Here is a 17,029-nt window from a genome sequence, read left to right on the forward strand (position 1 = left end):
AATGACATTTATTCATAGTATTAATACAATATCTTGAATTTGAACAAATGAGGGAAACACTGACTTGTCTCCTCTTAGTATTCTGTTATTACAGCTCTAATGGTACCATGCTGGGCATTTAGCTCTGCTGTTTTTTAAATGAATCCTCACATCCGAGTCAATCAGCTTACACAAGGAAGCAAAAATCCTACATTTTGAAATACATTGACTCTTAGTCTTTGTCAGAAATCTGGCACATGTCAAAGAAAAGTTGTACTTTGTTATTTTTCATGCAACATTCTTTAAGACTTCAAAGAGGAAATAGCAGGAAGCCAGAGAGGTTGACATCCCCCCAGGCTGACGGCGCAAATCTTGTATCAGGGAATATACGGATGTCAATAACATCTCCCCTCTCCAGCTGAAGAATCACAGTAAAGGACAAATTCCGATGACCATCACCGTTTTGTAACTGTTTGTACTTAACAGACTGATCATTCTTAAACAAGCAAACACCCATCCACATATTTGCACGGTTATCTACACCACTGAACCTGAAGTAATAGACTACTTTCACAGGTACAGTGAAGGTGCCTGTTGTGGGGTTGTAGGCATTGCCAGTGTTGGTGTCGACCCATTTGAAAATGACTTTTGTAAGTGTGTCAAATGGTCCATATGTCTCTCCAACGGCACACTTTAAAACTACAGAGAAGGCCACTTTAGTGACACCAAAGTTCAGTCCCTGGAGAGACGTCATCTCTGCTGCTTTTTCTTCCTTCCCCATCTTGATCGACGCCTTCAGCATCTCAGATGGCCATGGCACTCAGGGCTGACTTCTCTCTCCTCAGCTCACCCACCAGGATCCTCTGGGTGTTGAGAGCAGCCTTGGTGTGTTTCTCAGCTCCTTCAGCTCAGCCTTGATGTCGCCTTGGATGCTCTCTGCGGCTGCGATAGTGTCTGCCAGAGTCCCACATAGGCAGAGCAGCAACACTAGCTGAGTTATAGCAGCCATTGGTGTGATATAAGCTCTTTGTAGATGAAGTGGGAATCTCCAGAGTGCTGTTTTCTCTCTTATATCCACAGCTCGTGATGTACCAAGCTGTGGGAAATCTAACAGGTGTCACATGGGGTCAGTAAGAAAAGTGTGTTAAAACCAGCAAAGGCTTGAAATGTAGGTCGCAGTGCTAACCACCTTGTTATCCAATCACAGTCACTTTGCACTGAGTAGATTGTGTATTTTATGTGCTTTCATTATTTCCTGCATCCACTTCTGTTTGTTTATACAGGTGTCACAAGTGGAATATTCCAGAGCAGAGCCAATGATGGGGTGAACTGGAAAGTAGTTTGGCTAACCATTAATTAATCAGATAAACTGGCCTGACTTTGCTTCGAACGTGGGGAGAATATCACCTGCAGGGTTATATGTGCAACGTGAAAGCATGTTTTTCAAGTATTTATCCTATCATTTCATTTCACCAAATTGTTGTTTTTTTTCCTACATAAAGAGCAAGATATGTTTTAAAATCTTCTCCACTCTGCCAAAGATCAAATTTTACAACTCAATCTCCAGGATAAATGATGGCATTGTATGTTTTGGCAAACTTAACATTTGTACATTATCTATAGCAGTTACATTGAAACTTAAAGTTTTAACAACCGGTGATTATTGTGTGGTTAGTTTTAGGCACAGAACCACATGGTTATGATTAGGAAAAGATCATTTGCTTGTGTTGGGATAGTGGCACTATCCAAACAGGAAACGCAGAGCTGTCCCTGTAAAAAACAACTGCTTTTCGTAGCACTCCTCTGGCTGGAAATGCAGTGATGTCTCCTTAACAACCGCTTTTTGTGGGGGTCCGTGTCATCGGTCCGACAGCCCATTGGTCCGACATCCCATTAGTCCGACGGTCCGCGGTGCTGAACAGCTCCCAGCGGGCGTATTTCTACCTTGATGGTGCGCCGCGACCGGCTCTGGGTCAGCTGGGAAAAGCTTGAGGCGGAGCAGGCTCACGGCTTATGTGTTTGTCACTTTCTTTTTCATTTTAACCCACACCATGATCTTTTCCTAACCCTAACCAAGTGGTTTTTGTGCCTAAACCTAACCAGACCTTAACCACAGGGCATCATGATGATTTCGGAACAACGGGACTTTGGAACAATGGGTTTAATATGGTCGGAACAATGGGATGTCGGACCAATGGGCTGTCGGACCAATGGGCAGTTCCCTTTTGTGGCACTATCCCGACAGGAAATGCATCAATGTCTCTCTAAAAAGCAACCACTTTTCATAGCACTCTCTTGGCTGTAAATGCAGCATTGTCTTTGTAAAAAAGCAGCTGCTTTTCATAGCACTCTCTCAGCTGGAAGTGCAGTGATGTCTCTGTAGAAACAACCGCTTTTCATAGCATATCACAACTGGAAATGCCGCAATGTCTCAATAAAATACAATCCCTTTTCGTAGCACTATCCCGGCTGGAAAAGCTGCAATGTCTCTGTATAAAGCAACTGTTTTTCGTAGCACTGTTCTGGCTGGAAATGCAGTGATGTCTCTTTATAAACAACCGCTTTTTGTGGCACTATCCCGATAGGAAACGCACCAATGTCTCTCTAAAAAGCAACTACTTTTCATAGCACTCTCTTGGCTGTAAACACAGCAATGTCTTAAAAATATGTCTAATGTCTAAATGTCTAAAAATGTCTGAAAATTAGCTGTTATTCATAGCGCTCTGTCAGCTGGAAATGCAGTAGTGTCTCTGTAGAAACAACCGCTTTTCATAGCATATCATGACTGGAAAATCTGCAATGTCTCTATAAAAACAACTGCTTTTTGTAGCACTATTTTGGCTGGTAATGCAGTGATGTCTCTGCAAAAAATAACCCCTTTCTGCAGCACTATCCAGACAGGAAACACAGCAATGCCTTGGGAAAAAAATCTATAGCTTTTTATGGCACTATTTTGGCAGGAAACACAACATAGTCTGGGTAAAAAACAACCCTTTTTTGCAGCACAATCCCCGGTGGAAACACAGCAGCAGGTTGCTAAAATAGCCATGTTTGGTAGCTAAAAAGTTGCTGGAGACACATCAGTGACTCGCTTAGAAAACAACCGCCTTCTTTTGTTTATTGCTCTCGAACAGTGGTTTGCAGCGGTCTGTAGCTTGGCAGGTTTGTCACCTAGGTGTCATGCCATTCCCTCCACCTCCAGATGACAAATGCAGCTCGTGCAATTTGTCATGTTAGAAACGTTGATATTATACATATGAAACTTACAGATGTAACATATTCGTGGTCTGCAAAAAAGAACAATGCCAACATTTTTTTCTGCTGACTGGACTGATTTTGGTGGGAAAATACTAAATCCTGTATTTACTTATTGTTGGCCAGGAGTCTGTTTTTATTATGCAGAGTCAAACATTCTAAAATCAGCTATTCTAGCATCGTATAACACACACACACACACACACACACACACACACACACACACACACTGAAGTAGTGTCTTAGAGCTCCTGCTGTTTGGCTGCTTTGCTGCTATGATCATGTCACAATGTGTGAGTCACTGCTCTGCTGTCCCACACAGAGAGAACAGTGTATGGGAAACATGACAGGTGTTGCAGTATACTGGGAAATGAGAGGATAGAAAGAAAGGTCACATAAGAACATGGACATATTTGATTTTGAATAAAAGCTAAGTCACTCTTTATCTTTCAAACTACAATACAAGTCAAGCCGCCTCACCTCCTGATACTTTCTCCATTGTAGCCAGAGTATAGTATGAACCTTGCCAGAGGGCTTTTATTGACATCCATCTGTCAATACAGGCAAGCCAATAGTTATTTCAAAAGAAGGATATCCAAGCACTTCAAAGCGCAGATAAAAGAACCATTAACAGGGGCAAACAGCATTTGTGATATTGATCAAGACTAACATATTGCCCATTGGTTTGCTGTTATATCAAGTCAAATTTTCTTTCAAAGGCAGGTCCAAGTCTGACAGCCAAAGAGGTTTTATCAGACATTTATCTCTATTTTAATTAAACACATGTGGGAGCTGCCCAGTACAACTGTTCTTTACATAAGAGCTTCACTAGGGTATCCAGAGTTTATGTTATTTGCTCAAGGACACCTTGAGAGCAGACGTTGAGGAATTGGAACACATCGGCCATTTGGTTTCCCCACCCACATCATTCAGCAGCAACTGTTCTCAAAGGTTATCTCACTGCTAAATTCAACATTTTGACTCATTTCTCAGCCTTAATAGGCAAATACAGGGCAAGTACATTTCAGCTGTCTCATAAATCACGGAACAGGAATCCAAACAAATGGATTTTTATTACCAGGAAAGACAATGGATTTCGGAGGTCTAGGAGGGCCAAAAAGCTATTGACTGAAAGTGGAAAGTACAGTTAAATAACCTTCTCTTTACCAATGGTGTTTTGAGTCAAATAAATATACATGAATGTTTTTTTTCTTTTTTTTACATTTGTGATCTCCAAACTTGCGTAAAATTAGATGAAGTGGAAGGTAACTCTAGTGCTTTTCATCTCTCCTCTACCCCTAGATTTTCATCCACATGCTGCCTCCTTATCTGGGCATGCTGCGGCCAAAAGTGGAGACCCCTCTCTCCCTGGAGACCATGCCCCGCCGAGAGAAAAAGGTGGTCGCCATCAGCAAAGTGGCCGATGAATACTTCATCCGCAAGCCTGACTCCTCCATCCTGTTCCCCAAGCCTAATAGGTGAGAACCTGCAGTTCAGGGTCATACTATAGGTTTATGTATTAGTAGTTGTGCATGTGTATGCGTGGGTATGCATTTTGGTCAACATGTTTGTGAATACCTGTGTGCACGTGTTCAGTATTCATGTGATTTTATGCATACAAAGTTAATGGAAAGATGCAAGTAGGCACGATAAGACACAAATCTACCCAAGCGTTACACAAAGCTCTTTCAAGGAACAATTCCCTTTCTATGCTTGTTGTGAAAGAGGTCTTTCAAACCCTATATAAAGTGTGACCTCAACATGCGAGCGCATTACACGTAAAAGCTTTAATTTCAGTTTTATATCCACTTGTACATAATCCATATCTGACTCACCTTCACATGGGTTGTATGTTTAAGTAATAACTTTGTACAGTAGAAACGCAAAACAGCCAAAATGTGTTTGATTACACTATAAAATGAAATTCAGTAGCTTATATAGGCTATCATTTCCTGTGTTTAGTATTCATAGAGTTTCATGTTAAAGTGAGTGTAGGAGGTCATCTTAGAAGTCAGCTGGACAGCATTTGCTGTTTTCCCACAGCCATATTACTCCCATTCTACATTAATAAGCATCACCAGGTGTAGCTGTTACCTCAGATATGGAAAGGAAGGATATTTAATACATTCATCCATTCATTTTCTCTAACCGCATATCCTCTTGGGGGTTGCAGGGGGCTGTAGCCTATCCCAGCTGACATTGGGCAACCATTCACACTCACATTCAAACCCATAGAGTCACCAGTTAACCTGTATGTCTTTGGACTGTGGGAAGAAGTCAGAGCTCCTGGAGAAAACCCTTCCTGATGCAGGAAAAACATGCAAACCCCCCACCTCGGGTTTAAACCAGGAACTTTCTTGCTTTGAGACGACAATGCTAACCACTGTGCCGCCATTTTTAATATATGTTTACAAATATTTTATTTTCCCGTACCCATATCTTAGTTGTTTTCTAGATTAAAGGGGACTTATTATGTTCATTTTCAGGTTCATACTCTTATTTTGGTTTTCAGCAAAAACATGTTTATATGCTTTAACGGTCAACAAACACTTTTTTTTAAATCATACTGTCTACCTTAATATAGTCGTATTCACCCATTTTCTGAGAAGCTTTATTTTAACACCTGCAGGAAAGCCCAATCAGTCTTTTTTCAGCATTGGCAGTATAAAAACAAAATTGGGGAGTGCGTCAAAATGCCATCTGCCTACTTTTGTTTATACAGAATGCGCCTTTTTCGGGGCAACAGGGGGAGTGAGCAAGTAACAAAACGTGTAGCTCAGCGTGTGACGTAAACAGTGACATGGGAGGGAAGCCACAGCTGGTCAGTCCTTCGGCGATTCTCTCATAAGTCGGCCCGTTCTTCACCATTCCCTTCATCTGATGGTCAATGGCCTTTTCGTTTGTGAGGACAAGGAGGGTGCGCAATTCCTTGTCTCCCCAGTTGCTCATCTTTATAGTGTCTTTCAGGTTTGCGTTTCCCTCTTGCTACTAGCTGCTCGCTAATTCCTGCTATCAGCTGTTTCCTGTTTATCCACCGCCAGTGGGTCGCACGTGCGGCCTCATCAACAGCTGCTCCCACAAGTCTTCATCGGTCTGTCTAAACTAAAAGGGATCTGCCAATATGACCCTACGAGGCGGAAAATTGAGCACCTCGGATCAACTCGCCAATCCGGCTCTGTGTGTCTAAACACTCACAGCTTGCCCGAAAAATGGCCCAACATTCGCGGAAAATCTGTCAGTGTAAAAGGGGCTTATAAGACCCTCTCCCAAGAAAGCAAAGTCTACTCTGACTGGTGCTTCCAGCTGTAGGTATAGCTGATGCTGAAACAGCTTCTTGACACCACCCACCAGCTACATTATTCACCCATCATACCTACGTGTCATTTCAAAATCAGCCTCCACCATTTGGTCCGGAAGTGGAAACCTGAAGAAACTGCTTAATTAGCTTTTAGCTAGTTATTAAGTGTTAGGATAAAAGAAAGACGGATAACATTAGGGTTAGGGTTAGGATAAAGGTTATATCTTGTTACTTATAAGTTGAATCACATCGTCATGTACAGTGAATCATAAAGTAGATTATTGCTGTGTTTGGCCTCATATTTATTTACTGCAACATGACAATGTAGCCAGGTTCAAGTAACCATCGCACTGGTTTGTTCGTCTTGTGCTGGTGGTGGGTTTAGTTTCTAGGGGCGTGTAATGTAGGCTCCAAACAGAATGTGGTTGCAGGTCAACCTGATCTCACAGAAATATGTGAAATGACCACGACCTATTAACACCGCATTACGTGGTGGCAGTACGTAATGGGTTGAAATTACGTGCTGCCACCATGAAAACAATGCCAATGTAAAGTCAATTAGGATCCTCTCCTGTGGTGGACACACGGATTCCCTGATTCAGTCACGTCACGTCAACCTCGTTTTCCTCAATGATATCTTTAACATTCCTGTATACACACAAAAACATGGAAGTGTCCTTGATAACTCAACAATATGACAGGTTAATGTCAAGGCCATAAAATAAAATAAATATATTTTGCCAGCTTTTGATAGCGTAGGGCTTTAAGAGCATTGTGCTGTGGGCGGATGGGGCGCGTTCCACTACTGTTTTGTAGCTGCTCTCCGCCGTCTGTGGGCTTCATTCCATTTCAGATTGCCATCCGTCTGCCGTAACTGAATCCAAACGCCACTAATAAATAAATAAATAAGAAGATAAAAATAAGGCTGAGCACGGAAGAACCAGAGAGGAAACACCATCACATGGAGCCGTCTGCTCCTGGCAACCCGGACACCCTCCACTCCACCAGGGGAGAGCGGACCCCAAGCCAGACCCACAGAACCAGGGGCTGCCCCACTGGTTATACCTCCGACCGTGGCAGCTGTCACACAAACCGCTGCTGAAAATTATACATTTTGATACAGGTAGGCTATATACATATTGCAAAACTCTGTAAAAGTACACCAAAGCATATTTTCATTTCCAAATATTTATTTGAAAACGAAACCATTCATACGGTCAATATAAAACATTTTGTTAGTAATAAAAAACAAATGTAATCTCAATGTGACCACGCCAGCCGGTGGGACTGTGGCTGAACCACTTCTAATGTTCGTTCATTCATTCATTCATTCATTCATTCATTCAATCGCGTGTTCAATGTGTGTGTGTGTGTGTGTGTGTGTCAGAGAGGAGTATCAATAAAAAAAAAGTAATTATTTCGGTGTTTATTTCTTTTATTCTTCCGTTTTTTTTAATTAAAATGTGTAATATAGCCAACAATATTATAGACCAAATGTTAATCTAATTATTATTGTAGAATGTATTTAGCAAATCACCACTCTCAACTGGAGACAGCAGCAAAAAAAAAAAAAAAAAAAAAAGGCATTATAAAAAGCCGACAAATAGTGTTAATTAATTGACGTGAGACATTGAAGAGGTTGTCTCCTATAGTCTGTAATTTTTTATTTTTTTTTTTATCATAACTTCTCGGAAATTACTCAAAAGTAGAACATGCTAAAAGTAAATACAATAATAGGCTAAATAGTATCTAAGCAATAATAAATATTATCTAAGTTATCTATTAGGCTACCATTCCACTCTGTAAATAGATTTTAAAATTTCAGTATGATTTTAATATTATTTTTACTTATTTCATTAATGTTATTATTGGTTTTACTTTTTAGTAGTATTGTATATTGTCTGAGGATGACTCATGTTAGTAACTATCTACAGTAAAAAAGATAAGAACAAGCAAAGAAACAAACAAAACTCATTTTATACACTGGGCCTTCAAAGTGCTCTCTGAAACTACACCTGGCATGGCTTGTGTCCAAAAAATGAAAAAAATCTAAACTTTGTCGTAGAGCTAAACCAAATACATCATTGGAAAGGTCTCAACCTGGAGAGTAACATATGTCAGTATGATGATTCTACATGGCTCCTGCTTTCAGCCATTGACCTTTGAACCTTGACCTCAGTGCATGTTTGAGGGCTTATAACTCAGCAACTAAAGGGGGTACAGACATGGGACCAACTGTTATAGAGAGCTCTTGACCTCAGCTATCATGTGAGTGTAGTCAACAACTGAGGGTGTTGTCAGATATGGATAAAATATGGATGAAATTAATTTTCACCCATTTAGAAATTAGATATTTAAAATCTGATTTCACAAATGTGTTTACCATCCCCTTAAAGTCCACAGTCTACTCTCAATTCAGTATTTACAACTTCCAAATCTGGGAAAAACACTTAGATTTTTAAAAAAACTACAATTCCCTGGGACCGCGCCATGCAGTTTGATACATATCAGCAACATAGTTGTAGTTCTTCTGATTTGCAAAGTAGGGCTCTAAATAGGGTTGTAAAAAGATATATCTACTGAATATATCTAATATCAAGTAAAGCCGAACGAGTTGTTACACTGCACCTAGATGAACTATGTTAAGAAAAAGTAAAGATGTCGGCTAATTTTTGATATTTTAGCTAATACACTAGAAACAGCGTTTTTGGGACAGTAGGTTCGTTTGTGGCTTGTAAAATAGGGTTGTAAAAAGATAAATCTACTGAATAAATCTAATATATAGTAAAGCCGAAGTAGTTATTACACTGCATCTAGATGAACTATGTTAAGAAAAAAAGCAAGGATGTTGGCTAATCGTAGTTATTTTAGATAGTTCTCTAAAAACGTTTTTGGGACGGTAGTGTTTTTTTGCGGCTTGTAAAACAGGGTCGTAAAAAGATACATCTACTGAATATATCAAATGTCTAGTAAAGCTGAACTAGTAATGACACTGCACGTAGATGAAATATGTTAAGAAAAAGTAGGCATGATGGTTCATTTCAGATATTTTAGCAAGTTCTCTAGAAACGGCGTTTTTGTGATTGAATATTTGAATAGGCTATAACAAATATCTAGAACAGCCGAACTATCACGTTATTATCATTATTATTATTATTGGTGGGAAATTATAACAGAGGAATATATTTGCCGTTTTAATATCAAGAACACTTCCGCGTTTTTGTGTGTATACAGGAATGTTAAAGATATCATTGAGGAAAACGAGGTTGACGTGACGTGATTGAATCAGGGAATCCGTGTGTCCACCACAGGAGAGGACCCTAATTGACTTTACATTGGCATTGTTTTCGTGGTGGCAGCACGTAATTTCAACCCATTACGTGCTGCCACCACGTAATGCGGTGTTAATAGGTCGTGGTCATTTCACGTATTTCTGTGAGATCAGGTTGATACATGTCATGTCATTGCATCTGGGGAGTGATGTAATGGAGTAAAGTGGAATTTTCTCCTATGAAAAATTGCCACTAAAAGCTTCTTAACACAACCGGACATGGTCAAGCAAGAATATGACTGGAGAACTTAACAACATTAAAAACCAAGTTTCCAGGTTTCACCTACGTTAGCATGTAGCTTCATGTAGCAGTGTAGGCTAGTGAGTTTTTTTTCTCACAGGGATTACTTTTAGGTACATTTACCTCATTATGTGAAACTTTGGCCATGTTTAATACAAATATCTGACATTATAACATTATATGCCAGAAAATAAGGAAAAGCATAAGAAATCAAGTTGACACACTGATGTGTTTTAGGTTTTAGACTGTTCTAAAGGCTTTGTGCCAACACACTTAGACATCTTCTTAAAGATCACTGTCACATATCACACGTCCTGTGTGTAAATATCACAGTGTCAGATTTTATATGCTTCCACTAACAGCTGCCAAAATTCAGGCTGCCAAATAAAGTTATCCTCAGTTTTGGGGCCATTGCAAGGTTGGAACTGATCAGGAATGAAATGAATGAAATATTAGCTCTTCACTTTTTGACCTTTGGCTCAGACTTTGAGAGGTGTTTGCACCAGGACAGTAGTGCATTTAAATTAAAGTTGTGGGGGCAGTATGCTAAAAAGTACAAAACAAAGCTATTTTTCTTAAAGAGGAACATTTTTTAAAAGGGCATATAGATGTTAGAACCAAATACCTCCAATGAAACCTACACTGTTGAGTGCTTCCCCTGAAGCTGTTGAATTCAGGGCTGGATTTGGGCCAATGCTGGCACACAAGTAAGTGACAAACCGTTTTAGCAATCTAACCCAAGTCTCTATACTTTGTACACAGGAAATGGGTGACCTTGTTTGGGTGAATTTGGTAAAACGAGCAACTGTACGTCTTGGGAATCAGTCACTATGTAACACCCTTAATTATTCAGCCTCCCTGCTGCTCTATTAATACACACCAAAACACTCCTCACAGTCTGTAGCCGTGGCTTTCTCTCTATCCTTCACCTCCTGTGAGAAGTGAAATATGTCTAGGGGGAAAGACTTGAGGCGGCAGAGGATCGTTGCTAAAATAATAATGACCCGCACAAATCCACTCTGACACATTAGAGCGGGACGCTGCGTGTCTAGGTGAAAGAACGGGTGACGGAAGAGCGAGGGGAGGGATGCTCTATTAGAGCAATTTGATGAGACAGCAGTATCTCTCTTGAGCCCACACGTACACACACATTCACACCCACCTTCTTAATTGGGTTTAGTGCATGTCTTGGCACCAGACGCAGCCAGTTTTTAGTTGAATTAGTCTCCTGAATAGTCATTTACTTCTCGCTGATGAAGTGCTACTTTGAGCCACACAGGAGGGAGAAGGGAGGAGGGGGTGAAGAGGCCAAATTGTGTCTCTCCCCCTCTCTCTCTACCTCCCTCTCTTATCTTTCCCTCTTTCTCTATCTGATGAGGCTCCACCTCTCTTAGGTCACAGCCTCTTCACCTGCCACACTCGCAGGAGCAGCAGCGACGGCAGCGCTGCATTGTAAACCCCCAAAATTGCTGCACTGAATACAAAGCAGCTCTCTACTTTGTCCTGACTGTCAGGTTACTCTCCCTTTTAATGTTTAGAGTTAAAGACACAGTGCCATACTGCCCTCTGGTGGTTAGCTGCATGGCCTGCAAGTCCTCATTTTGTCTGGGTTTTTTTTCATAGGATGTAGAAAATGTAAGGTGTTTAATATTTGAGGTGTTTCATAAGAAAACAGAAGCAGCTGTTGTGCGAGGAGAAAAATGTTAATATGTCAGAATGTTGTGGGTTTGGACAAGGTCATGGCAAGGACCAAGAGCAGATGAGCTTAAGGGATTTTGTTATGGGGAAATACTGCTTCCATTATGTCTAGTTTAATAGACGAATTTTACAAACACTATATGCAGGAACACTTATTGCTACATGCATTTTTGTGTGCCTGTGAGCTATGTGTTTCTGCTCCTTGTCATAATAGGCCCAAAAATCCCACGACATGAATCCCTTTTTATTTCTTATTTTATTTATTTTATTTCAATCCTATGTGTGATAATGACATTTAGAAAACAAAATAGAGAATAGAAATACAAGCAGTCAATCGGGTTTACAACAATCCCCTAGAGAACCAAAGAAATATTATTACCTGAACCTTTTAATATGAACTTTTATATCAGTTACGTTGACTAAGTTCTTCTAACTTCTTACTTTGACCTACTACACTTGCTATGGTTGTATGTACATGCAATAAGGGATTATGACAGACATTTTCTATACACGCTTTTGGTTTGACCTCAGAATAAAGTGGTTTAGATCAGAGGTTTTCAATTTTTTTTTTTCAGCTAACGACCCCTTGCAAGATAGCGAACGTCCTACTCAGATCATGGAAACCTTGCTATTTTTTGGTTCCAGCTGAGAACCAACTTTTTGGGTTCTGAACCAATTATTTTTTGGTCAGAATACTATGAATGGTACAAAATTAGGCGTTGGCACCGGAACATAACCCATTCCATGTTTGTGGAGAAGAGGTATTTGAGAATCATTGGTTTAGATAATCTGGCAAAAGTAGTCTAATTGCTCGTCTGTCATGCCCCTTTGGACATTTTTGATACTTGGGTGAGTACATTATCATGACTGATAGAAATGATGGCCAAAACTACATAAACCAGAAGTACCCTTTTATTTCAGAGGCTATTTCATTTCTCAACCAAATGTCTTAGCTGTGACGTCCTGCAGAGAGAGTCGTGCTGTATCACTACTTAAAGTTATAGAAGTATTAGAGCTCTGTGACGGACGCTCTACTGGAAGCAGCCAATGGAAATCCATGTGTCATTGCTCAAGGACACTCTGTACCAGAATGCATAGGAAATCAGCAGGGAAAAGCAGAACAGAAAAGGTTAATGAGGAATGCTATGAGTTTCTTCAAGAGCAACAAGACAATATAGATTTTGAATTAAGAAATAGCACATCTGTCCTCTACCAAATGAAAACTTTGCTGCAACTTTTCTACAGCATTACTTGGTCTGGTGCAACCAGTACCTTACAGTGGCTGTGCTAATGTTCTTTGTTACGATTTTCATAAGGAACAAAAACAACTTGACCTACTGTTAGACCTGTCATGTGAAAACTTGTGAGTGACAGCAGAGTTACGAAAACACCCACAGGCACCCTCTCCCAGCTTCCCCCAGCAACCGCTGGCACACCATCGCAGCTGATGGTTGGTAACTAAGAGCAACAAGTAAACACAGAAACATGCACACACACAGGCACAGGGACGGTTTCTCAGCCAGAACAGCCCAGTCAGCAGATGCAGAGTGGTGACTCCCACACTGGCAGAGCGAGCCCGGGGAGCTCCTCTGACCTTCTCTTTATTCCTCTCTGAATGACAGAAGAGTGCAAAGGAGACGTGCAGCCTGCCTCATAGACGCTTTACTATTTTACAGCTTTAATTAGTCTGCTCACAGGTCACTGCATTCTGCAAGCTCATGTTCGGTTTGGATGTTTATGTGTACACACTTCATTTCTCCTGAATCAATCCTGAGGTTTATTTGTAATATCAAATGTGCGTTCTTGATATTTTACTGTGACATTAATGTTTGTGTGTCTTGTTGTTCAGGTTCCAGCCGGAAGGTATGTGTACAGATCTGAGAAAGTTCATTGATGGCCCCAGTAGCTACCTCACGCTACCTGACGAGCTCAAATCAGCCATAGAGGCCATCACATATATCGCTGAGGCTCTGCAGGCTGAGAAGGACTATGAAGCTGTAAGTTTGCCTGTCTGAGTTAGCTGATATGGATCATAAAAGGCCATCATTTAGTTTCTGAACTCTACTCTGTTTTCTTTTTATCCCATCTGTTCATCTGTGTTTTCCCGCCTTTCCACGACTACTTCTTCCCAACTTCTCCTTCTTCCTCCCCCCATTCTGTTTAACATGTCCACCCCATTCATCCAACCATTCATCATCCTCCAGCTAAAGGAGGACTGGCAGTATGTGGCCATGGTGGTGGACCGCATGTTCCTCTGGATATTTGTCATCTTCACCACCGTGGGCACCTTGGCCATCTTCGCCGATGCCAGCTTCAACCACACACCCGCTGACCCCTTCAAGGCCCCCTGAAACAGCGGGACATTTGGTCTTCTTAAGCTATACCCATCCTAATTTACCACCTCAACAAATAGGGAAGAAGAAATCACTGCGTTAAGCTGCATGTGGAAACTGTTATATGTAATCCAGGCAAGAAACTTGCCCACTGCACCTCACGTTTTCAGCTGCCATCTGTTATCAAACACTGCCAGTTTACTTTACTTTCATGCATGACTAGCACCCCAAATGACCTCAAAATTTCCCTTTATTGTGGACAGTGTCAATATTGAAAAACATCTTAACAGTATCCATATCGTGACAAACAATAATTTCTTATACAGCATTCTTATTCATGGCCATATGGAAGGCAAAGACTGTTATTTCAGCACATAAGTCTTTGACCCAGTAAAGCACGAGTCCTGTACGACCAGTTCTTGACCCTCGGCTGCACCACTGCTTCCTAACCAAAGTTGACAAAATTTTGACAATCCACGTCAATTTTTGGACATAATGCATGAACAGAGGGGCATGCATCTTTATTCTTCCTACCCTGAGAGGATGGCATGTTGTTTGACCAGCTGAGGTTTGTCAGATTGTGAGGTTTTTTTTTCCTGCATTCAACCTCAATTTGCAAGTGAATGAACATCTTGAGATTCCTTGGCTGAATGAGCACAAGTGCTCAAGAACTTCTCGGCCTCAGTATTGTTGCCTTAATCACATGGAAATGTCATGGACAGATCTCTTGACATAGATCATTTAAACTAGCCAAAACTGCATTATGTGTGCAAGGGCACTGATACTTTTATGAAATATAACAACCAAGTCAATGTTAGTGTACATTACATGTCTATAAATACATACATCTGAGCTACTGGTGTGTTTTTTAATGTATCCCCCTACAGTGGTGGTTTTGATATTTTACAAAAATGCACATGCAACGGTTCATATAATATCTAATGAATTAGCAAGCAACGAATGGCATTGTTATCTTGCGTACTTCTCGTGAAGTTGTGTACTGAACATAAAGTTATATAACTTATGTTTAGGTAAGTAAAGTCACATAGCTTAGGTTTAGGAAAGTAACTGTTGCGTGTATTAGGTTTAGGAAAGAAACATGGTTGGGCCTCATCACGTTACACACCTAACGTAAAATTTCATTCTTAAAGCAAAGTTGCATTGGTTAGGTTTAGGCAAATAACGTTACAAGGGTTAGCTTTAGGAAAGTTACATTACGTAGGTTAGGTTTAGGAAAAGTATGTACAGAAGATTAAGTATTAACAAAGAAACTTGGTTGGGTGTCATCTCACTAGGTACTTAACGTAAATTTATGTTCTTGATGTAGAGTTACGTATGTTAAGTTTAGGAAAGTTACGTGTCGCAGGTCAGGTTTAAGAAAGTAAAGTTATGTAGGTTAAGTTTAGGAAAGTAAAGTTATGTAGGTAAGGTTTAGGAAAGTAACGTGTAGATTAGGTTTAGGAAAGTAACGTTATGTAGATTAGGTTTAGGAAAGTAACGTTACGTAGATTAGGTTTAGGAAAGTAACATTATGTAGATTAGGTTTAGGAAAGTAACATTATGTAGATTAGGTTTAGGAAAGTAACGTGTAGATTAGGTTTAGGAAAGTAACGTTATGTAGATTAGGTTTAGGAAAGTAACGTTACATAGATTAGGTTTAGGAAAGTAACATTATGTAGATTAGGTTTAGGAAAGTAACGTGTAGATTAGGTTTAGGAAAGTAACGTTATGTAGATTAGGTTTAGGAAAGTAACGTTACGTAGATTAGGTTTAGGAAAGTAACATTATGTAGATTAGGTTTAGGAAAGTAACATTATGTAGATTAGGTTTAGGAAAGTAACGTGTAGATTAGGTTTAGGAAAGTAACGTTATGTAGATTAGGTTTAGGAAAGTAACGTTACGTAGATTAGGTTTAGGAAAGTAACATTATGTAGATTAGGTTTAGGAAAGTAACATTATGTAGATTAGGTTTAGGAAAGTAATGTTACGTAGATTAGGTTTAGCAAAGTAACGTTATGTAGGTAAGGTTCAGGAAAGTAATGTTATGTAGGTTAGGTTCAGGAAAAGCAACTTGGTTGGCTGTCATCACTTTACGAACTAACATAAAGGTATGTTCTTCATGTAAAGTTATGTGGGTTAGGTTTAGGAAAAGAAAGACGGTGACAAAGTACCCTCCATGGAACAAGAACAGCAGTCTCCTGGGGTAAAGTCATAGATAAATAATAATACCTAAGTACCGGATGCCAAGATGTTGACTATTCATTCTGATGAGATTGCTCGCTTGGAACACATGGCAAAAAAGTTTTTAGTTCCGGGTTTACTTCCTCAGTATGTGGCCCACTGAATATGCGCAGTAGCATTTCTCCCACTGGCCCTGGCTGTGAGTCTATGAGCCCATTCGGCTCATAGACTTTACATTGTGATGATGTCACAGATTTTTAAACTGCTTTTCTTACCTCCAGATAAGTTTTACAAATATAAAACCTCCATGGATCAAAAATTCATAATAGAAAGAATAGTTTCTGACCAAGTTTGCAGTTCAAGTGTCCTGACAAGTTTTACAGACATGTCTTTTATAATGGTGGCCTATAGGGAAAATGCTTTTTGCTGCAATGCTGAGCAGCATTCCTGTTTGACCCATCCACCACCAAAACCTATATCCTCATGCAGACTTTTGCTGTTTGTATTACTTCCTTCTTTACTCTGTAAATGCATTGGTCACATAATTGCATGGGTTATATATGAATTCTAGTGCATTGCTTGTTGTAGCTGTACATACGAACAGTGCATGAGAACAGCCTGGTTACTTTAGTGTATTAGTTATAGCAGGACTCTGTCTGAAGAGCTTGGATCCAGAGATGGATATTCATATGCGGTGTTCACACATAAACACC

General features: G+C 40.1%; 1 protein-coding gene across 1 annotated transcript in view; it reads left to right on the top strand.

The window, feature by feature from the left end:
* chrnb1 (cholinergic receptor, nicotinic, beta 1 (muscle)) overlaps positions 1-14,987 on the top strand; it is a 38,174-nt gene extending 23,187 nt beyond the window's left edge. The window contains exons 9-11 of the mRNA XM_033610271.2: positions 4,537-4,712; positions 13,652-13,799; positions 14,007-14,987. Of these exons, the coding sequence (XP_033466162.1) occupies positions 4,537-4,712; positions 13,652-13,799; positions 14,007-14,153 (471 nt within the window). The 3' untranslated portion in view covers positions 14,154-14,987. The remainder of the gene's footprint in view (positions 1-4,536; positions 4,713-13,651; positions 13,800-14,006) is intronic.
* The last annotated feature ends 2,042 nt before the right edge of the window (positions 14,988-17,029 follow it).

The sequence above is a fragment of the Epinephelus lanceolatus genome, chromosome 22, assembly GCF_041903045.1.
Source record: "Epinephelus lanceolatus isolate andai-2023 chromosome 22, ASM4190304v1, whole genome shotgun sequence".
Taxonomy (NCBI): domain Eukaryota; kingdom Metazoa; phylum Chordata; class Actinopteri; order Perciformes; family Serranidae; genus Epinephelus; species Epinephelus lanceolatus.